The sequence below is a fragment of the Malaya genurostris genome, chromosome 2 (genome assembly GCF_030247185.1).
Source record: "Malaya genurostris strain Urasoe2022 chromosome 2, Malgen_1.1, whole genome shotgun sequence".
Classification (NCBI taxonomy): Eukaryota; Metazoa; Arthropoda; class Insecta; order Diptera; family Culicidae; genus Malaya; species Malaya genurostris.
This window is the reverse complement of record NC_080571.1, coordinates 33,842,244-33,865,676: the sequence shown is the minus strand read 5'-3', so window position 1 is coordinate 33,865,676 and position 23,433 is coordinate 33,842,244. Positions and strand designations below refer to the sequence as shown.

Genomic DNA, 23,433 nt, shown 5'->3' with positions numbered 1-23,433 from the left:
TATTATGTAGCATTCGTCACTTCCTTGATGCTTGGAATCTTCCTTAAAAAACTACCTGCGCTACCGATCCTTCTTTTGCACAGGAATCGCGTACGTACACGTTCGAGTGAAAACAAGAATGGCTTGTTCGCATTCGTTCGAAAGCATGTGTTCGTCGTATGGTCGATACGGACGTAAGCAAACATGATGATACAAAATCAGTGAAAAAAACAAGTCAAATAACAAATGATATCAAAGATTTTTATTTACAACTCAAATCTGTACCAGAACTGATAGTTTAAAATTGGATGGGCGTTGTTTTTATGCATGTACGATGTTTAAAATTGTGATTGATTCGAACGTAAACGGGAATACGAATTTGCTATACTTTCGAACGTATCGCATACGGCCGTAAACAAGAATGAGGGTGAATAATAATATGTATTCGAAATTACCCTTTCGGTGAAATGTTCCTTTCGGAGAAATGAGATCTTTGACGATGCTAACAATAGATTTCTTATCGAAAATCAGTTTAAAATTTGTTGAGCTATGGATGTTAAAAACCACACCACTGTTCTTTTCCGTATTTTGAATTTGCTCTCCTTTATAGAAAACAAAGACTTTGTCCTACGTCAAATCATCTTGAGTACAATTTAGTACAATCTTGATATTACATTCCCTATGTGGAATTTGCAGCCGATTTATAGCAAATCTCGATGAACATTAGAAAAGGTCCCAAGTGAAAGTGAAAGTTTCTCTTTGTTTACTCACTCTTCCAATTATTACGACATATTCCTGTATTTTCCAACAATTTCTTAACTACAGATCGAAAGTCGACGAGTTCAGTCGTTATTCTATGTTAAGAGTTAGAGAGAGGGATGGCCCATCGGACCGTAATAATCGAAAAAGAAAGTAAGCAAAGAGAAACTCTCATTTGCACTTAGGACCTTTTCTCGTGTTCGTCTTCAAATACAGAACCATTGCACGGCTGGTGATGCGATCCTACTAACACTTTACAAATCTTTATTGAATTGTCTGTTCCCGGTTATATAAACGTTGAAAAAGTTATATAAAAAATCCTATTAAATGTTAATTTCAGTAAACTAAATAATAGTCGAGGATGAAAACGAAATGACTAAACATCAAACAACATTTGTAATTTATATATTATTCACATCCACGACCTCATTCTCGATAATTCGCTCCATTAGGCTAGAATAATTAACTGTGCCTCAGTATATTATCCGCGCCTAATGAATCACATTATAGAGAAGGTCATTAACAAGGATGAATATTGTTCAGCGATAAATCATGTCAAACTTGTGCTTGGAGCCAAAAACTCGACAAACAAATTGATCTTCGAAAATGCGGGACAATTAAATTCTTTCCATCAGTTACAGAATGTTTAGTTTCACATCTTTCAAAATTGCGTCTATTCTTCCTTTATTGATAAAATACTCTATGTTCTATCAAAAGCCTTTCAGTTCTTCCGTAATCATACTATTTACAAACTATCGTTATTGTAATTTTGGAAGACAATCTTTGTACTTCTGTTCGTACACCCGATAAGTACACTCTCTTATTTCGATCAAAGCTAATCACTAACCTAGTCACTCTTCACAAAGTATTGCTCGATTTCCTGGAAGCTTTTCCCGAACGTTTCCGGAACCCAGCCGTACACGTAAATAACACCGGCAAAACAGGAAATTGCGTAAAGGTAGAAAATCCCCTGCATCGCCAGTATATCCAGCAGGTAGGGAAATGCCTTGACGACACCGAACATCAGTACGTAGGCCACCGACACAACCAGTCCTCCCAGTTTGCCTTTTACGTCGGTCGGAAGAATTTCACCAATCATGGTCCACGGAATCACGAGGTAACCTAAGGCACTGAAACAAACGTACCCAAGCACGCAGAGCAGCAACAGATAACTCCCAAACGTTGGGCTCGTTTCACGACCGGCTTTACGAATGAAGTCAATATACAGTGCTGCCAGTGTAGCAAAACTTCCCATTATACTGGCTGAGATGATCAACAGCGGTCGTCTTCCGTATCGTCGTGAGAACCTTAAAAAAAGAAGATGAATTACTAGTAGCTGACTTTGAATTTTAAAATTTTAATCTAAAAAAACATACCCCGAGGTGAGAATTGACATTATGAATCGAATCGCTCCTAAAATGACCAATGCATTGTACTCGTTGAATCCTGCCGCCCGAGATCCTCCAATCTCCATGAATACGTCCAACGCATAGAAAATCAAAACGTAGGCGCCTGACAGTTGCTGGAACAGGAAGAGCAATAGCAAAGTCCAGAGTGGACGATACACTCGAGGGTGAAGATATGACTTGAAGGAAAAGGACTGAGCTGTACTCGTCTCAATTGCCTTCCGTGCAGTACACCGTTCGGTTAGGATAAGCTGACGGTACTGCTGTTCTGCTAACTAAACACAAAATAAAATACTTTAAGCTTTTATAACACCGTCCAAAAGTTGTTACTTACTGTTTTATCTCGATACACCCAGTTCATAATATTCCGCACAGCGGAAGGCTGTTTTTTCGTGAATGTTAGTATCCAGTAGGGAGATTCTGGTATGTTCATGATCAGGAAAAATGTAACTACTGAGAATGTAGTGTAGATTATTGCCATCACTCGCCAATCGAAAAATAGGGCTGAAAATGGAAAAGAAACAATAAATTACTTTAATATCAATATTCCACGGAAAAAAATACGCTAGAGATGATAGATCCGTTGAAAAACAAGTCACCAACTGACCAAATTCTTCAAGACTCGGGCATGGAACGTAAGAAGCCTGTGGCCTGGCAAGATTCAGCAAAGTGTGATACGTTCCTGAACAAATAGACAAGAAGAAAATGAAAGAATTCACCAAAACCGTTTGGCAGGCCATCAGGGATGCATCCCGATCATCATATCATATCTAAACTATTTCTCTTCTTGATACTTGTTAGAAAGTTTTGATATTTTAACTACCAACATGACCAGACTTATATCAGCACTTGCTACGAAAACAGGTTTTTTTGTTATAAACTTGTTAGGGCTTGATGATCGGGATGGCACCATAAATAGACAAATCTATCGTGGCGATTGACTCCAGAAGCTCATCCCACCTCCATTTTGGGGAGCGGATCATTTTACCGATTGTCATTTCGCCGAAAGTGGCAATTCACCAAAAGCCGTTTCGCCGATAAGATCAACTCGCCGAGAGGGAAGTGGCGGCCTCTTGCACACAAACCTGTAACCGTCTGGTCTGTCTGAAACTAGGTTTCTTTGTTTTAGTGATGTCCGAACAAGTGGTAGCGAGGTCGTACAGCACACAAACAACGCACTCAGTTAACGGAAAATACCATCAACATTTACCTTCTATGGAGGCTGTTTCGGATAGATTTTGTATCCTGCCACTGCTGCTTCGTTAGACTGGTGAAGCAACAAAAATTGAGTTTGCCCGATTAAGGGCTGAGGCCAGTGTGGTTTAGGGCGCTTTTGAGGGCTATTTTCACGCTTCAAATCTGATTTTTTCAGAAACGGTGACGAATATCGAAAAACCCAACTGACAATCTCTTAGGAAAATAGTTTAGATTATTCTGTGAACATTTCAGAATGATTCATTGACTTTAGCAGTCGGAAAGTCTTTTTCTGAAGGAAGAATTTCATAGCTGAAAACGGTAAACTTTCAACTTGTTCATTGAATATCTCGCCTTCAAAAGCATGGATGAAAAATCTATCCCGACAATGTCTAGATAATTTAATTCAGATGCGATTAGTTCATAAAAACATATATGTTGTCGCGATAAAAATGAAGTGAATGTTATTTTTGGGAAGGTAAGTCGATTTCTATGCACATTACGAGAGAAATAAAATCAACTCAGAAAAGCTGCCAAACAAGCGGTAGCTTTATTGGATTTTATGTGATGTAGTCAAACTTGTAACCGAAAATACCAAAACTTTCTTGGCCACCCGGCCCATCGAGAGTCATTTTGCACATAAAGACTGTCCCAGAAAGTATGGACGCAACCAAAAACCGCTGCCATTTCGCAATGGTTCAGAATCTGTCAATTTTCATGGCTGCGTCCTGTTGTTTACACTCTTCTCTAACCACTTGTGCAGTTGTTTATTCGTTTTCATTAGTTTGATCCGATACCAATGCGTGGACTTTCAGCAGAACAACGTCGAAAAATTGTGTTCAAATGGTGCACAGAACGCGGACTGTCGCTGAGAAAGATAGCAAAAATGGAAGGAGTAAGTGAAAAAGCCATGCGAAATGCAATGTCGAAAAGCAGGTCCTGCTAATCCTCAGTTGGATAAACGTATACTGAAGGCGTTCGAGCAAAAAGAAGGAGGTTCCAGTTCGGGATGTGGCCAAAAAAGTGGGCACTTCGAAGTCAAATGTTCTTCGTGCTAAAGAACGTTTGAATATTCGAACCTATAAGAAGCAGAAACAATCAAAACGTAGTCCGAAACAAGAAGCATCGATCAGGCTGAGGGTTCGAAACCTGTACAATACGATTCTTGCTGGAAATTTGAACTGCATAATCATGGACGACGAAACCTACGTGAAACTCGATTACAAATCCTTGCCGGGACCACAATATCATACGGTGCGAGAAGGGCAAAAGTTAAACCAGTCCGAGACATCGATTGAAGTCGAAAAAATTGGTAAGAAAGCTATGGTCTGGCAAGCAATTAGTAGCTGCGGTAAGATTTCGAAACCCTTCATCACCACTGATTCAATGAACAGCGAAATATACATCAAGGAATGATTACAAAAACGACTTCTACCCATGATTCGAAGCCACAAGGATCCTGTTGTCTTCTGGCCAGATCTTGTTTCTTGCCACTACTCGAAATCAACGGTAGAATAGTATACTACCAAAAATGTCACTTTCGTCCCAAAAGACACGAATCCACCAAATTGCCCATAACTTCGACCAATTGAGGAATTTTGGGCATTAACAAAGGCACATCTTAGGAAACATGTCTCGGCAGCAGAAACCATTTAACAGTTCGAAAAAGATTGGAAAAAAGTGTCAAAACTTGTCTCCAAGAAGTCTGTACGGAATTTAATGAGGAACGTTCGCAAGAAGGTGTGCCAGCTAGTCTACAATAGCTAAGTAGCAAATGTTGAGTATAATATTCTGTTGTTGTAGTCTAATATTATCAGTATATCGAATAAAATTTGAATATCTAACACTTGTGAATTATTCACAGCGAAATCAAAGTGCGTCAAACTTGTAACCGAAAATACCAAAACTTTCTTGGCCACCCGACTCATCGAGAGTCATTTTGCACATATGCGAGAGAGCATGGAGAGAAATGTAATACGTAGAGCGAGGCACCTACTGGCTTCATACCTTGAAGTGTTAATCACATTCCTATTGGATCAAGAAAACCTGATCTTACGAGAAAAGCTGTAGAATACGTTCACAACTTATGAACATGCTTCTTATTGAGAACGAAGAACTTATCATGTATTCAAATAATTTGTTTTAATTTCATGAGAGAAAAGAAACCACTTTGAAAATTTAAAAAAATCGAATGCGCTTTCTATGTAACTTCGTCCGAATTGTAATGGGACAGTTTCGCAGTGATTTCGGTGTTCAATCGCTTCAGCAACGCGCAGTATTACTCGTAGTTGAAAATTTCTTCATTTTTCTCAATTTTAAATTCCACCCAATTTCAAATCAGCGTGACTATTTACGCTTCAAAAGTGCGCTCGCGTTCGAGTTTTTGGTTCGGAGTCAGAATGCGTGACACCCAGCGGTAGGATATTAGTAGAATATAATTCTTGTGGAATCAGTTAGATTGTGTGCCTATATTTCTCGACCGGCCAGCATCGACAGCGAGCCTTAGGCCACTACTAAATTCTCGTATATTTAAAGGTGTAATCCAAAGCTGCCCCATTATTTTTATCTAACTATTCTTTCGTTTTGTTTGTCAATTTTCCAATTTGTTTACAATTCCAAAACACATGTTTCATGAGAGCACAACAATTGACTTTTTCCATACTAAACGTGATGCCAAACACGTGAACAAAAATCGGTTGTGAAACTAAACATTTCACTGGCAAGCACTGGCATGCCAGCTTAAATTTGAATGGTCTATAAAACACAATAATTTTTGAGATTGCAATGCATTTTAGCGGCAGTGGAAGGTTATTTTCTACCCTCAATAGTACCGTAAATTCCGCAAAACTAAACTTTTCCACTTTAGTCTAGACACTTAAAAACAGTGTTGGTGATTGCTGAAAATTTGACAGAAGCTGCTCGATTTTTATCTATATTGTATACAACATTTTCAATCCGGTAGAAGATGCTACAAGAATTCGAGTCTCTCAATGCATGAACCGTGAGAGAATTTTGCTACATTTCTTCGCTCCACTTCATACACTGAGTATTTCACTCCCTTAAAAAAAATTTACAGTCTGATAATGATCGTTGCTGTGTGGAATTTTCCAAGAGAGAATCGCAAGTTGACAATTATCGCAGAAAATAGAATCAATGATTCAACTTGATGATTCTCATACTAGGTTGCAATATTTCAAAATCCTTGTGTGGAGCATTCACAGATATTTTCATAGACACAACTTATACAAAGGTTATATGCACATAGTTAGAATAAGCGGCAATAGTAAAATGATTCTATCGCAATTATCCACTGCCCATACAGAATCGGATCGCGAAACGAGAATAAGCGACCGTTTGTTGCTTCAGAGAGAATCCCCACAGCAGCGTGCTAATCTTTGTTTCTCAGAAATGTCATCGAGAGAAATTCGCTCTCGCACTGGTGTCTATTCTATGTTAAATGTACCATGCCGGTTTTTTTTGTTGTTGCGATGATTTCCGATTCTCTTTTATGGCACTGATTTAATCGTGGAAGAGTTGCGAGTGAGCATTCTTTGATACGATAAAAGCCATCCTTGCTTAAAACAACAAAAGACAGAAAATTAGACCTGTGACTTACCTAAAATGCAGGTGAGTAAAATTCCGAGTGAAACGAATACACTATTCAGACAGAGCAGCATTGCCCGCATCGAAACGTGTGACAACTCGCTCACATACACCAACGCAACGGTCGTCAGTCCTCCGGAGCTGCCCAGAATAATCCGAGCGATGTAGATCACGTTTACGTTTTGTGCGATTGCTATCAGTGCCCATCCGAGGGCAAATGGCAAACAGGTCACCAGACAGACCCTTTTCCGTCCGTACTGATCCATCAATTGCCCTACCACCAGCGATCCCAAGGGCAGTGCAATCGTCACCACGCTGGCGATCCACGATGCTTCGTCCTTATCGATTTGGATCGGACTGTCCGGTTCGGAAAGTTGAGGCAACAGAATCGCCGAATAGGTCATATTGATTCCTGCCTGTACGACCAGTAGATTCACTAGGATTGCTGCGAAAATCTGCGAAAAATGGAAACGAATGGTCATATGCATGTTTACGGACTACAAAAAAAGCATATGTTTACCTGAGGGCACCCATCGCGCCAGGATAACTTCTTACTGAGAACCGGTTCCGCCTCCTGAGCTACATCCGAAGACAAGAGTTGATCGTCAAAGTCCCCATCAGTTCGCTCCGTTGTTTCTTTCGTCGTCGTTAGCTTGCCGGAACCGTACAGTAGCCCGTTCGCTGCCGGTGCCATTTCAACTGAACATAACAGATACGCCGTATCTGAATCTTTTCAATTGCTATCATTCGCTCCACCCTGCAATAATACAACTGTGTGAACGATCCAGCTGTTGGGCGGGGGAACCCTTCCACTAATTAGTGCATTTGCTAACAACTTGCTAATAGCTGGTGAACATCAGATAGAAGTGATGAGCGAACTCAGCTTTCATAATGTGAGCCCGAATTTTACTGTAACGGTAAATGACGTAGAACTGAGGGATAGTTCTGTAGTTCTCGTACAACTACCATCGAAACAGACTCGCCCTATCCCAACTCATTGAATTGCGAGACTAATCGTAGCTTTAGTCGGAAATTCCACCAACCGAATGGCAAGCAATCAAACGACTCAGATAACAAAATGCTGCGTTGTTTATCATTATCACGGAATTAACTGGAAACAAAAAGGGTAACATTTCGAGCGATACACCTCCGTACATTCGTCACAAGTTATGTACAGACTGGACACGAGACAGGCACGGTAAAATTATCTACATTGCGTTATTCCCGACCGCTAGTATTTAACGGAGTTGGAATATTTTTAGAATGTCACTCAAACCTTGATGATCGAGAAGCAATATTATTGGTATGAACCCTGAACATCTATGTTATGCTTGTTTAATTGAGTTTATAGAACTTTATCTTCGCCGGAAAAATAATAATTTTTTAGTTAAATTTCATTCTTTGCCATGCATAAAAACGATTGAAACTAGTTTTTGTTCATTTTTGTTGTTGTTTAATTGACATCTAAAGAAGATAACTCGATTAATATTTTCTGAACGACCTGATATCGTAAAACCACATTATTGAAATTTTGATTTAAATTCTTCCTCCATGGTAATATTCTAAGGAGTTCAATTTCCTATAGGAAACTAATTCAATTCATCTGCATTGCGTGTCTGTAGTTTTTTTTTTTAAATAACTAAAGAACAATACTTTACTTTATGCTTCAATTAAATACAAATAAAAATATGTCTAAATCCTGTACAAACGAATTACAATTCTGCCTAGCTCATTCTTCTACTCATTCATTTCTATTCGATTAAGCAAGTGAAAGTAACCAAAACTATTTAGAAAAAAAAACCCTTTTAATCCACCTAGTGGTGTGATAATGCCTTTCTCTTTCTTCAAAACAGTCTTATAAAAACATTTTCGATATTTTTATTGAATAATTTGTGACACTAATTTGGGCTCATTTTTGACACCAATTGATTCAGATTGAATTGAGTAGTTCACAAAAGCATTCTTCAGTGTTTATATCACACAGTAGGCATAATTTTTCCAACCAAACGCTTGACATTTGCGTTGCCTTTTTGTATGAGAAGAGTGATGCTAATCTAAAAAAAATCCTTCTTAGTCCACTTAGTGGAATTTTCATAGATCTTGACAAATCACCATAGAATGAAATGAACGTACATGAAATTTCCGAAATCGAAAAAAAACCGCTGCCCAGCGTATAAGTTTGAAAATTTTCGGTCTTCAAAAAGCACCATAGAAGTACATGAAATTTCCGAAATCGACATTTTTTTTATGCCAAAAGTCTCAGAATTGCATGAAACGTCGAGATTTAGTGTCATCTCGAAAAAAAATATTTTTTTTAAATCGACCAAAAAGTCGATTTCTTCAAAAAAATTTTTTTTAAGATAACACTAAATCTCGACGTTTCATGTAATTTCAAGACTTTTGGCATAAAAAAATTTTCGATTTCGGAAATTTCATGTACTCCCCCCCCCCCTATGGTGATTTTTGAAGATCAAAAATTTTCAAACTTTAACCACTGGGCAGCACCCCTTACTCATGTCCGATTTAGCTCACACTTTGCATGAGGACTTTTTTCGAGGTGCTTAAACTTTTGAACAATAGCGCTTAACGAAATTAGAGGTGATTCCAAAATATTGGCACCCTGCGGTGAAAAACAACGTGTTTTGTCAGTTACGTCACTTATGCCATTATATCTCCAGAACCAAAAGTCACAGCCATTTCATCTTCGAACTTGATCAATGGCCCGTCAGTAGCTTTTAAACGAGCATAAGTTTGTTAAAATCGGTTCAGCCATCTCTGATAAAATTGAGCGCGTAAAAATTCAACGCGTTTTGTCGGTTACGTCACTTATACAATCATATCTCCGGAACCAAAAGTCACAGCCATTTCATCTTTAAACTTGATCAATGACCTGACAGTAAACTCGCTGGTAAACCTAATGCTACAGATACACTTTCAAGAAAACACAAACACAAAACTGTCCTAGAATACATTACTCTCAGATGAAATTAAAACATTTATACTGTAAGAATATCTATTTAACCCATGGAAAACTTGTTTTACAATTAACTGTTATGTTCTTCTTCATACTTTTCCTTACATAAAACGACCACTACGTAACTAACATAAATGACGTTCATTTACCATTGAAAACTTTCAATATGAAACGCTTCTGGTGAAATTAAGAGGTTCTTTGTTCTGCGTTTTACTGTCTTTGTTCTCCGCCAAGTGACAGCATTTGAATACAACAATTTCGGTTACCTGAATGGTTATGACAAAATCAACAGATATGTTAGTTAAATCAACAACATTTTAGTTGAAACAACCAAGGCGTGAAACAACAATTGCAATATTGTAATTTTGTGATCTGCGGGTTCTCCGTGCAATAGTTATCTCGTTAGTCAAGCCATCATATTATTTTGTGGATAACACGGCCTACACTCAACACACACCATTCCTGTTAGTAGATTAGTGTGATTGAAAAACTGAACCGCTCCACATAAACACAGAGATGAACATCTTTCTGCTTTCTTTGTTCTCACTGTTGTTTTCATCTGTTCGTTTATCTTCAAGACAATCGAGCCCGACACTGTGTGCACAACTATCCTATCAGCGATGATAGGGAACTTTTGTCGTATTTAATCAGACAACAATAGAGCCGACACCAGTTTGCCGTCAAACAAATGATTCAGCAGTCATGAAGCGGCGGCATGATCGCAAACCGGTTGAGTGTGGCCCCCAATTTGTGTCATAGATACCTCCTACTAGCAACATCCAATTGACATGAGAATATCGTAAGATCGGATAACAAAACATGCAACATTCTGGTTAGCTTATTACTTTTGCTTCGTCGCGTCGCAAAATCTTATTTACTATTGAAGATGTTTGAGAAGCGGATCTGTGAAATGGAAGCTCGCTGGAAATATTGTCGGCCAAAGCCATTCCGATCTCCCGGCTATAGTATAATTAAATGAATAATTTTGCGTGAGCGGAACAAATGATTGGTACTGATTGAATAGTTCATATTCTATTCAGATGCTTTGTAAAACTTACTTGAACTCAAGATGGCTGCATTTTTGAAAATATATCATCTTCTGTTTTGTAAACAATTTTCGATTGTCTCGAGTATGAGATTATCAAAAAAGAAGTTGCAAGTTAAAGTGAGGTTTGTAGAAGCGAGGTCAACCAACGGATAACAAAGTGTTTATAACTTGTACATGTACAGTTTGTGCTACTCCTGGCTTAATTTGTTGAATTCACATCCCAAGGCAGCTTAAACGACACAGATTATTTTCAGCCAAATAGAACAAAATTGTAGGTTCTGGAGAATTTTTTTGCATATTTTCTTTTCCACTTCTGTCTTCATCTATTTTATACTCAGTGTGTTTCAGTGCAGCATTTAAGTATTGATGGGCCCGAAAGCAAGATTTATTTGTGTGCCCCTAACTAACTGAATGATCTGTTTTGTTGACTCGGTGGGTCCCGTCAAGGGCCCTCTAAGACCGTGGGTCCGGGGGCATGTGTTCCCACTGTCCCTTCGTAAAAGCGACCCTGCAAGGGAGTAAAAAACTACTCGAATATCTGATTTGAACTAAAAGTTCAAATATCAATGTTCCCAAACTCTAAATTAAAACTCACTTTTGTTATCGATGGCTTGACCTAATCCCTTAAACTTAGGTTCAAATGAAAGATTTTGTGATCCCATACGAAACTCCTGCATTTCGGGCTCCCGAGTTGCGGTATCGAAAATAGAAGGTTATGAACATCAAAAGTTTTAAACCGTCATATAAAGCGTACCGGTACGTAAGAAAAAAACACAGCTTTTACGAACGATACACACAGCGATTTCGAGCACGTGGTACCGGTGTGTGATTTTAGTTAAACACGGTTCTGAGATTGAGAAAAATCATACCCTCTTTATGGCATGAGAATGAGAGTAATTTAATAGAGGCATTGTCACACCACTAGGTGGATTGAAACAGGCTTTTCTTGGGTGTCATATTGATTTACGATAACATGGCCAACATTTCTGAACGGCCTTTTAAAAAATCAACAACGAGTCGAACCGGTGTCTCTATCCAAGGGTTATAGTTTTTTCCAGCTAAGGGCATATTCAGTAGTGTTCTAGTTCTAGATGCATAATTTATGCGTTACAAAATTTAAATCGGAATTTTATAACAAGAAAAACTGGTAGCCCCAGCAGTATTTTACTCGTGTTTCAAATATACAAAAAATAGAACGGCATCGTAGACTAGTTTTAAATTTGACAGAAGAACTGGTCGAATAAAAAAACTAGAACGGCTTGCTGGGGATACGTTTGTTCCAGTTTCTGCTCTATTATAGATCTTCCATATAGAACTTCTAGCTGCTGAATTTGCTCTAAAGACTATATCGAAACAAAAAGAGTGGTAGTTTTATATTTGTTCAAATCATAGTTTTGGATCAAGAAAATTAGATCCTTCACAGTTTGTGTAGAATACTCGTAGTAGGCGGTTGCTCTTCTCCGTGGCTTCTTGTTATGTCATGGTAGGTTTCGCTTGGGTTACGCCGTCCGAAGAATTACTTTTATATTCGGTTTTTGCCTTCCGAGTGGTCAAAGTTTTCGCAGTGAGAGATTCGATTTCGCTGAATCGAATGAAGAATACAGTTATTTAGCCGAAAAATTGTATGAAAAAGAAGTTTATGTTTCGTTTATGTCTTTTTCCGTCAATACAACACGGAAAGTCGCTACCGTGTTTATACCTGCCAATATAGAATAGACAACCGCGACTGCAAAATTCTTTTCGGTAGTAGTGAGCCATCTAGTGGCTAGTAGTCATTACAGTGTAAACGATTTTTCGACGACAGTGCGCCATATAGCTGCAGATTGCAGAGGCCAATTCAACCGTTCATATCATTTTATTTTTCTAATTTAACTAAAAAAATTGTTTTTGTTCATTTCTGTTGTTGTTTAATTGACATCTAAAGAAAATTACTCGAATAATATTTTCTGACAAATATGTCAGAGTGAACTCGATGCGTTGCGAAGCGACTACTGATCGATCGCATCGCACTTACTCTGACATATGTACATGTCATTCTTCTGCTGAACTTGAACGGGCAGAGCTCTACCGTGCGCCTCGGTGCGGTCTGTCAAGTTTCGCATCACTTCGCTTGTCGTTTTCTCTCTGACTTTACCCTAAGAATAATTGTGCGCAACCACTTACCCGGGTTACCCTCTTCCCAAGAAGCTTGCCAACCGAAAAGTGTCCTTCGACAAGAAGCATTAGAAAATTCATTAAAACCAATGAACCTTTCAGTAAATATCACCATCAAGAGCATCACTTTTGTCTGAATTGTTCGCTTTCTCATTGCCTGAACCTTTTGTGATTAGGTCATTATAAAAAACATTATTCAGCCTAACGAATTGTCATCGCCGTTTCAGTGACAGTTGATCTTGTTTTCGTATTATTCACGCTCGAAAATGTCTGTTTATGTGCCCAATTCTCGCCATTTGCGAGAAGTTTTACTTTTCTGTTACAATTCGAAAAAATGCAGCTGAAGCGCATCGAATGCTCTCAGAAACTTACGGTGATGCTGCTCTGAGTAAAAGAACATGTCGGGAGTGGTTTCAACGTTTTAAAAATGGTGATTTCGATGTCGAAGACAAACATGGTGGTGGAAGAGAAAAAACCTTCAAAGAACAACTAGAAGCATTGCTTGATGAAGATTCGTGCCAAACCCAAGAAGCGCTTGCCGAATCGTTGGGAGTAAGTCAGCAAGCCATTTCAAAACGTCTCAAGGCCCTGGGCATGATTCAGAAAGAAGGAAACTGGGTGCCGTACGAGTTGAAATCGAGGGACATCGAGCGCCGTTTATTTGTATGCGAGTAACTGCTTCAAAGGCAAAATCGTATGAGGTTTTTACATCGATGCACAGTGGTCCAAAACGGCAATTTCATACCTTTAATTATTTTTCAGCAAAACCGTAGATTTTTCATCATTGGTGTCTTGTGAAAAGTTGCACGGGTTGTTACTGCGGTTTTATGTACATGGACGGCCATGTTCCAGTACACGTGTAAAGACAGATAAAAAAATTAACTTTTTACTGGAAGCAGCTAGAGAATTTTCGTCTTCGACAATATTGTAGAAAATTAAATTTCGAGTAACTTTACTTAAGAAATTTTTTTTCTAACTCTAGCCGTTAATTAATTTTATGTGGTTTAAATAATAAAGTTTAAAAAATCAGTTTTCTTGTTCTAACAAGTTTTGTATTCTTCTGAGAGTAATAAATTTTTCTACAAAACTAGATTTTGTGCAAATACTTAACAGTCTATGACATTTCAAAGTGCTATGATAAATTTCAAAAGAGTTATGAATATTTTTATGTAAAATACAGTCGAAATTCAAACTTATACAGGGTGATTTTTTAAGAGCTTGAGAACTTTTTTAAACAATAAAACGCATAAAATTTGCAAAATCTCATCGGTTCTTTATTTTAAACGTTAGATTGGTACATGACATTTACTTTTTGAAGATAATTTCATTTAAATGTTGACCGCGGCTGCGTCTTAGGTGGTCCATTCGGAAAGTCCAATTTTGGGCAACTTTTTCGAGCATTTCGGCCGGAATAGCCCGAATTTCTTCGGAAATGTTGTCTTCCAAAGCTGGAATAGTTACTGGCTTATTTCTGTAGACTTTAGACTTGACGTAGCCCCACAAAAAATAGTCTAAAGGCGTCAAATCTTGAGATGAATTGTTCTCCGAAGTTTTCCCTCAAAATGGCCATAGAATCGCGAGCTGTGTGGCATGTAGCGCCATCTTGTTGAAACCACATGTCAACCAAGTTCAGTTCTTCCATTTTTGGCAACAAAAAGTTTGTTAGCATCGAACGATAGCGATCGCCATTCACTGTAACGTTGCGTCCAACAGCATCTTTGAAAAAATACGGTCCAATGATTCCACCAGCGTACAAACCACACCAAACAGTGCATTTTTCGGGATGCATGGGCAGTTCTTGAACGGCTTCTGGTTGCTCTTCACTCCAAATGCGGCAATTTTGCTTATTTACGTAGCCATTCAACCAGAAATGAGCCTCATCGCTGAACAAAATTTGTCGATAAAAAAGCGGATTTTCCGAATGGACCACCTAAGACGCAGCCGCGGTCAACATTTAAATGAAATTATCTTCAAAAAGTAAATGTCATGTACCAATCTAACGTTTAAAATAAAGAACCGATGAGATTTTGCAAATTTTATGCGTTTTATTGTTTAAAAAAGTTCCCAAGCTCTTAAAAAATCACCCTGTATATCGCAGAAGAGTGCAAAAAGTAGCAGATCAAACAGTTTAGGTTGGATAATAATTTCGATTTAGAACAAAACCTCGAAGGAATGGTTTGTATCCGATTGTATCCAAGGATTATATGGGCGAATATATGTCTGGGGTGAGGTTTTTATATATTTTATATACTTTTATGCTCAAGAATAATAAAAACAAAATCAACATAATGAAATAGTTCTGTATATTACATTTCATCTTCTGAATTGTCACTAGAGGTGTATGCTGATTGCTCATCCTCTTCGTTAAAATTCAACAAGCTTCTCGCATCTGATGAAAGAGATTTCATGGATTTTTGAGGTAATTTCCGTAGACTTGTTACTACGGGATCAGAAGATAAAAGAAGCCGCATGAATTTGTTGGTTAACACTCTCGATGATTTTCTGTTATGATCTCTACAATAACGCCTAAGATCCTTATTACGGGATTCTTGTGCTTCTTCAGAAAGTTGGCCGATTGGTACCAGGAATGAGTTGATTACTTGCGATCTATGAATCAAAATTTTATGAACACTAGCCGGCATGTAATACTACGGGTACAAGTCCACAAGTTGTTGTGCAGTTTCCAATGCATAATTATCGAACTTCTGACAGTTTATTTTATGGCCAGATGCAATTGTTTGAAGAATGCTGCCGCATCGTTTGAGTACATTAACTTCAATACCGTTATCTTAGCTGTTTGTTCAGCAAAGGAGAAAAAAATTCGCGCCGAGTTTCCATCGTTAGATGTACCCGCACCTCCCGCGCATGGTTTGTCGATTATCAACCAAATCTCAGTTTTGAATAGAAGTTGAATTTGAATTTTTCGTTTGACAAACTTTTCGCGATCAGTTCCACGTGCTTGCCATGGTTTGATTTCTAATCGATATGAAATGTGAAGAAAATACTCCATGAACCTTATCCATGCATGTAATGTTGACAAACCAAACTGAAATGTATCCGTATTAATCGTGCGTGTTTTGATTTCCACAATATTGTTCATCATTTTTGGAGTAGCTTGACATATGTAACATTTTTTAGATGACTTAGTGGCCGTTAATGCGTTACAAATTTTACCGTCAACCATTGTTAGCACCATTTTATAATCAATTTTGATTCTTCTAGTCTCATTTAATATAATCGTTGGTTTCAAATTTTCTGTCTGTTGATTAAAATAATTTCTCTCACGCATTGAAATTTCTGTGGTTTCCTTAACGAAGCGGTCTACAGTAACGGGTTGAAGAAGGCCGGGGGTTTTGAAATAGATTTTTTTCATTACTCGCGGTACTATTGGAACAATAGAGGTCAAAAATATATTTCCATCATTTTTTGAGCCATCATCCTTCAGAAGCAAGCGATGCTGGCGGAGAAATTCAAGATGGCGACGGAATGAAATTGATGTATATCTCGCACGTATTTCATGTTTTTCTTAGTTAAAAGCATTTGTTCGCGCAAAGTGGATCAATATCATTAATGAGCATGATGATTTAAGTATTTTAAAGATGTTTTTTATTGTTTTTTATAGTTTTTACAAATTTTGCCAGCAAGAAATTTCCAGCAATAGTGTAAACGTTGCCAGCTGCTGGCGTGTCAGTATACTGGCACCAGCATGCTGGCTACCAGCAATAGTGTAAACATCACATTTGTCTTTGTTATACAGCACATCCACCAATGTTCACAGGTTGGAGCTCGAGAATCGCCGGTTGCTTTGATGTTGTGTTATTATCAAATTGGATTACATTTACAACAAAGTGTTAGCTAAGAAAAATTTATTTGATTATAATAAAAAACAAAATATTTCTAAAATATATTGAAGATATTCACAGTTACATATTATTATTTTTATCATTATTATTATCGTGATTATTATTCTTATTGTTATTATTCTTATTATTATTCTTATTCTTATTCTTATTATTATTATTATTATTATTATTATTATTATTATTATTATTATTATTATTATTATTATTATTATTATTATTATTATTATTATTATTATTATTATTATTATTATTATTATTATTATTATTATTATTATTATTATTATTATTATTTTTATTATTTCTAGTTATATTTATTGATGAAATCCTTGGATACAATCGGATACAAACCATTCCTTCGAGGTTTTGTTCTTAATCGAAATTATTATCCAACCTAAACTGTTTGATCTGCTACTTTTTGCACTCTTCTGCGATATATAAGTTTGAATTTCGACTGTATTTTACATAAAAATATTCATAACTGTTTTGAAATTTATCATACCACTTTGAAATGTCATAGACTGTTAAGTATTCGCACAAAATCTAGTTTTGTAGAAAAATTCATTACTCTCAGAAGAATATAAAACTTGTTAGAACAAAAAAACTGATTTCTAAAACTTTATTTTTTAAACCACCTAAAATAAATTAACGGCTAGAGTTAGAAAAAAAATTTCTTAAGTAAAGTTACTCGAAATTTAATTTTCTACAATATTGTCGAAGACGAAAATTCTCTAGCTGCTTCCAGTAAAAAGTTAATTTTTTTATCTGTCTTTACACGTGTACTGGAACATGGCCGTCCATGTACATAAAACCGCAGTAACAACCCGTGCAACTTTTCATAAGACACCAGTGATGAAAAGTCTACGGTTTTGCTGAAAAATAATTAAAGGCATGAAATTGCCGTTTTGGACCACTGTGCGATGTGATGAAAAGTAAGTTCGATACGATAATACTAAACGCAGAAAATACTACGAGCTCTTAAAACCGTGTGAAACCATCACAGGAGATCGCTACCGAATGCAACTGATGCGCCTCAATCGCGCGCTAAAGGAAAAGCGGCCACAATATCAAGAGCGACATGACAAAGTCATCCTCCAACACGACAATGCTCGGCCTCACGTCGCAAAAGTGGTCAAAAAGTACCTGGAAATGCTGAAATGGGAAGTGTTGCCGTGTTCCCCAGATGTCGCCCCTTCTGACTTCCACCTATTCCGTTCGATGGCACACGGCCTGGCAGATCAACATTTTCAATCCTTCGAAGAGTTGGAAAAATGGATTGCTTCATTTATTTTTCTCAGTGTATATATTTTTTTAGAGTGCCCTTATTAATTCCCTACAACTTATTCCTGGACGCCATTTTTGTACGATGAACAGTTTCCGAATTACAACGAGAAGAACTTGATCATTTGCATGCACCCGTAAACTGTTTTAGCTGTAACTTCTTCATTTTTCAAAAGGCACGGATTTGATAGCCATCAATCTGTAGGTTTTAATAACAGCTTTAAAATAAAAATCATAAACAAAATTAAAACCCTGATTTTTTTATTTAACTTTTTCGGATTATTTTGTAATTATTGCGAAAAAAATCAAAAAAAAATTTCAGTGTATATTTTTTTAGAGTGCCCAATCGATTCCTTATAACTTCTTCTTGAACGTCATTTTTGTACAATTAACGGTTTCTGAGTTACAACGATTTGAAAAAGGCAATTTTTGTGAAATGCAAAAATACATACACCCTTTTTAAAAATCAGTCGTGAGTCGGATTGTCCTCTCCATCGGTTCAAAACTTTGCCATACTGAAGCCATGTGCAAAGTTTTATCCAAATCGGAGAAGGTCGAGTCTGATGATCTGCTAAGCATTTCTGGAATTGCCCTAATGATTTACCGAACTTCAGTTGTCTAAAACCTGCGGTAAATTGAGAGCTCCAATTTACTCATTTCGGTAAAATGATCTGTAGCAGTGACCCAGGTAATTTACAAAACCGTTTTTCGGTATAAGATTTTGAATTGCCGAGAATTCAGTAAAAATTTTTGTCGGTATCTTTTTTCGCCGATTAAAAAAATTAGGCTCTAACTGTGCAGAGTGTCACCCCACGATATAAAGAATCACGAAACATCCGGAAAAAGCTACAAGACAAACAGCAAAACAGTTCTTTAGTTGATATTTCATGATTTAATGTGTTTCTTATTTTCGCCATTTTCCCGCTCAAAAACTTCACATCAGCTGATGCTCCGAAACTACTCCCACAAATTCACACTTGGATTAGATCTTTGAGTGAATGATCTTTATCATACTAATATAAATATTAGTGAAATAAAAAAAGCTTTTTATATTATTTTGGTTCAAAATCTTCTTCTGTATGACAATCCGTCTTCGAAAGAAGATTGAACACTCAGTAACACATTTCGCGGCACACTCGGATCATACCCGCATATTTGAATTTACTCAAATTTCATTTTTTTCTGCTCAGTCCATGTAGATACAGTAAAACTATGCCATTGAACTCACAAAAACACCACTGACCTAGACACGGACATGCAGAACTTGGAAAGTGAAGAAATAGCTACAAACACTGAACTTACCGAATGCGTGTGTCGGAATGAGATAAAATTCTACCAGTACATGGTTTGCACAAACAAAATTAACCAATTTAAGAATCTTTTAACGATAACTCAAAGCAATTTGCAAACTTGAAACCAATTAATTTTTCAATGCTATGATTCTATACACAAAAACAACCAAACACGCTTCCCTGACCTGACCGCTAGTGACAGCTGATCGAAGAACAGTGCGCAGAATCCTTGCCGTTTGTAAGCTTGCAGCGTCATGTCAGCGATGATGTCACAATCGCAATACTACCCCGCCTACCACCTATAACTGATAGTAAACGAAGCCTGAGCAATGAAAAACGGACCTAGCACTCTAGTTTTGCAAGTTTTGACGAGAGTTTCGGTATAGTGTGGTGCTTAGAACGGCTTTTAGGTTTATTCCAAAAAATTGGAAAACCCGTACGTCGATGCCTGGTTTTTTTTCTCCAAAATATTGATTGTAACTATTTGATTTTATTGAATATTGTGAAATAAAAAAATAATAGCAAGGTTGCGTTAAATAGTAAAAAGATATGACAATTGCTTCTGTCTACCAGGTCCAATTGTCTATGCCAAGATGTACATACAAAATATATTATATTCACACCAACAAGCAATGCGTCTCGATTCACAGAAAAGCCGTGAATGAAAATCGAAAGTGCTAGCGCGTTCAAGACGTTACTCGCCAGCGGCCAGTGATCAGTAACTAATCGAGATAGTTTCAATGATGATGTTTTTTTTCTATCTGATGAAAATGAATTGATAAATTTTGGTAATATCACTCGCATGAATAAAATTGTTAGAACTACTATATGAAGCAAATTCTTTCTTCTTTCTCAACCTATCATTTAAGAGCTGGTTTGATAATAATGTTAGTGAGCTTAAATAACACACGTGCTAGTAAAAAGCCAAGTCATTCAAAGAAAATAAAACGCTTGATTTACATAGCCTGGAATAAGATTTATTGCCGCCAGACGGTAGTGCAAACATAAGGAACTGATAACGTAACAAAACTGTATGAGAGTGAAAACCCATTTTTAGTAAAGAATCTGTTTAGGTACTTTTTTCTTTGTCTCCCTGCTGATGTCGCTCCGGGAACGAACGTGTTCGCTACAGCTTTCCTTTTTTCTTGGTAGCAGTCACTTTGTGAACAGGTTCCTCCGGTGTGACCTCGCGTGGTTCGGGAATCAGTCGGTTCACCCATTCGATGATCTGGATCAATTGATCTTTTTTAATCTCGTGCAGCGCATTGCGATGCGGCACAAACTGACCCCGGACACCCAGCTTGGCCAACTCATCGAACGTCGTTCTGCCCCACTCGATCGGCACTAGCGTATCTCTGGAAAATTTTATCAATAATAATTAAAATAATAGTGGGAACAGACAACCATTCAAAAAACTCCAGTAAACAGCTTCTGTCAAATCAACATCATGATATTTGATTTTGATCAAGATCATTGCTTCAAAAGTAGTCTAAAGTATAGAAAAACTCACTTCTCCCCGTGAAACATCAACAACTCCGGCAGGGGTTCATCCGAGCTAACACAGTCCAAAGAATCGTACACGATGGAACCAGTGTTCAAGAAGCAAGAAATCGCAAAAACTCCCAACAAGTCCCGATTCAGATGGTACGCCGTATGCAACGACAGTGCTCCTCCCATTGAGAATCCGCCTAAAATTAGAAGCAAAATAAATTAGCATATTTTTCACACACAGAAATCCCATTCAAAGGCCGACCATACCGACAATAATCCGATTGACGGGCACACCCAGTGCTATCTCTCGCTTCAGAATTTCGTTCACGGTGTCGTAGATTGAGGCCAGTGAAGTCCGGATCTCCGGACAGTCCATTTCTATCCGCTTCCGGTTGAACCAAACGTTCGAGTTTTCTCCACCCATCGGGGTGTACGGTTGTACCGGAGCAGTCGGAATTATCACCTTAACGTGCGGGAATTCCATGTCACGGCCAAGCAAAAATCGAATCCATTCCGTCAAGCCATTCCCGGTGTCACCTATCAGAGGGGTCAAACCGATAGTTGCGCGATTAACACTTGACCTCTTTTCAATTTACATAATCGACTTCATTGCTGAAGTGACTAGTTTTGAATCTATTGCAGCAAACCTGATCCGTGGAAGAAAATTAACGTGCCCAAATGAACTTTGCCAGTCGGATTGAACACCTTTTCGATAAGCCTCATTATTTAAACTTCAATTTCTGTTGAAAAAAAACTACTTCCTAAAATAACAACTGCTTTTAGAGAACTAAACGAGAGAACTACTCGTTAAAATCGAAAAACAAGCAAAACTCAATGTGTAATGCAAATGCTTTGAGGGATTTATTTTCTTTATTTACGAATCTACCGGTGTAAATAGAAACGGCGATGACACTGCATCATGCGTGAATCGTGCAACCCGCTGGAAAGAAAATGGCGATGCCATGAATTCCCATGTACACCCAGAAACTTGTATGCACAGTTTGTTTCTAGCCTCGGTGAAGAACAGTCGTTTTACACTCAGCTACAGAAATTTCTATTTAAACAATAGCACCTTTGATTCTATTGTTCGGCTTATTCGATTCTTTGGAATAAAATGATAGACAAAGCTGATACAGTCTCCCGCCGTTTGAGGCTATACCCAGTTAACTCAAAGGGACCTTTCGTAGTTATAGGAGAGGGCAGTGGAGAAGCCAATCTTTCACCTACTACAATCGCGAGAAGAATTATCACTTCATTTGGTGAGAAATATATAAGAGCTACGCCGCTTGGTAAACGCCGTATGAAAATTCTGATGAGCTCTGCGGAGGCAGCCAACGAGCTTGCTCAGTGCGAAATGGAAAACGTCCATTTTTCCATACCACAACGGTTAGTCGAAGTGCTAGGTGTCGTACGCGTTGAACTGGAAGTCGACAAGGAAGGATTAGATACAGCCACCGCATTCGACAAAGGAAAATTCGTGCAAATCAATAATCCAGAAATAGTTGAAATCAGACGGGTGATCAAGCATGTGGAAGGTATTGAACAACCGTTAACTACTGTGATTGTTACTTTTGCAGGACAGCAATTACCAACACATATTAATATTGAAAAGGTACTTTACCCAGTGAATGAATACATATACCCTCTACGTCAATGTCGCAAATGCTGGCGCCTGGGCCACGCGGAAAAAAACTGCAGAGGCAAAGCACAATGCAAACGCTGTGCGGAAGAAATCACGACCACCACCGCTGACCATATTTGTTATACCAACAATCCCATTTGTATTAATTGCAAAGGTGCACACCAAGCTGATAATATGAAATTATGCCCGAAAATCATCCAACGGAAGGAGATGGATCGCAAAAGGAAAGAAAGCTACTCTCAAGGCAAGAAAGATTGGTTCACCAATATCGGAGTACCAAATACTATTACTAATAGCCAATCAATCGAACATATCGAACCAACATCGCAGAATGACACAAAAGCTAACCAAACCCAATTACCTACTCCTGTAACATCGGGATTGAATAACTCAAATGCTAAACGCAGATGCATCGCGACTGATGAGGACATACCGCAATTGGAACTGCACATTGAGAGTGGTGTCCGAGAGGCCATACATAATGCTTTAAGCTCAGAGGCTACCTTCCAGGCAATTAATGATGCATTCAATACACCTGTTCGGGAAGATCGGGAGGAAGTACTACTTTCCAAAATATTCGAGATTGTCACAAGTGGGACTGATGCCTATATGGGGTCACTCCGATTATAATAATACACCAATGGCACACCAACTGACATGATTCCCCTACAATTTCTTCAGTGGAATTGTAGAGGAGCGTTGAATAAAAAAGCAAGTATAATAAACTTGATTAACTCCACCATGTCGTCC

The 23,433-nt window shown here is 37.9% G+C and overlaps 2 protein-coding genes across 3 annotated transcripts; both read right to left on the bottom strand.

Annotated features, from left to right (window-relative positions):
* Positions 1-219: 219 nt before the first annotated feature.
* LOC131428405 (facilitated trehalose transporter Tret1-like) lies at positions 220-19,756 on the bottom strand. 2 transcript variants are annotated; one of them, XM_058592350.1, is made up of 6 exons: positions 19,561-19,756; positions 7,462-7,698; positions 6,955-7,396; positions 2,479-2,648; positions 2,115-2,419; positions 220-2,045 (listed from the first exon to the last, which is right to left on the bottom strand). In XM_058592350.1, the coding sequence occupies exons 2-6, from the start codon at positions 7,633-7,635 to the stop codon at positions 1,586-1,588; spliced, it is 1,551 nt and encodes a 516-aa protein (XP_058448333.1). In that variant the 5' UTR covers positions 7,636-7,698; positions 19,561-19,756; the 3' UTR covers positions 220-1,585. The 2 variants fall into 2 exon arrangements, with proteins under 2 accessions (XP_058448333.1, XP_058448334.1); XM_058592351.1 differs by lacking the exon at positions 19,561-19,756 and adding an exon at positions 10,065-10,191.
* Positions 19,757-20,505: 749 nt separating this feature from the next.
* Positions 20,506-21,913, bottom strand: LOC131432292 (lysophospholipase-like protein 1). The gene is made up of 4 exons (XM_058598487.1): positions 21,689-21,913; positions 21,309-21,578; positions 21,061-21,238; positions 20,506-20,905 (listed from the first exon to the last, which is right to left on the bottom strand). Exons 1-4 carry the CDS (start codon positions 21,762-21,764, stop codon positions 20,677-20,679), a joined length of 753 nt encoding a protein of 250 aa, XP_058454470.1. The 5' UTR covers positions 21,765-21,913; the 3' UTR covers positions 20,506-20,676.
* Between the last annotated feature and the right edge of the window lie 1,520 nt (positions 21,914-23,433).

What these genes read in the sequence shown, in the direction of transcription:
- LOC131432292 (XM_058598487.1), bottom strand. Translation starts at nt 21,764, where the DNA reads ATGAGGCTTATCGAAAAGGTGTTCAATCCGACTGGCAAAGTTCATTTG. An exon ending in CGTCAATCGGATTATTGTCG is followed by an intron (nt 21,239 to 21,308) that starts GTATGGTCGGCC and finishes TTCTAATTTTAG; the next exon opens with GCGGATTCTCAATGGGAGGA. An exon ending in TTGATGTTTCACGGGGAGAA is followed by an intron (nt 20,906 to 21,060) that starts GTGAGTTTTTCT and finishes AAAATTTTCCAG; the next exon opens with AGATACGCTAGTGCCGATCG.
- LOC131428405 (XM_058592350.1), bottom strand. Translation starts at nt 7,635, where the DNA reads ATGGCACCGGCAGCGAACGGGCTACTGTACGGTTCCGGCAAGCTAACG. An exon ending in TTTACTCACCTGCATTTTAG is followed by an intron (nt 2,649 to 6,954) that starts GTAAGTCACAGG and finishes TTCCATTTTCAG; the next exon opens with CCCTATTTTTCGATTGGCGA. An exon ending in ATGTCAATTCTCACCTCGGG is followed by an intron (nt 2,046 to 2,114) that starts GTATGTTTTTTT and finishes TCTTTTTTTAAG; the next exon opens with GTTCTCACGACGATACGGAA.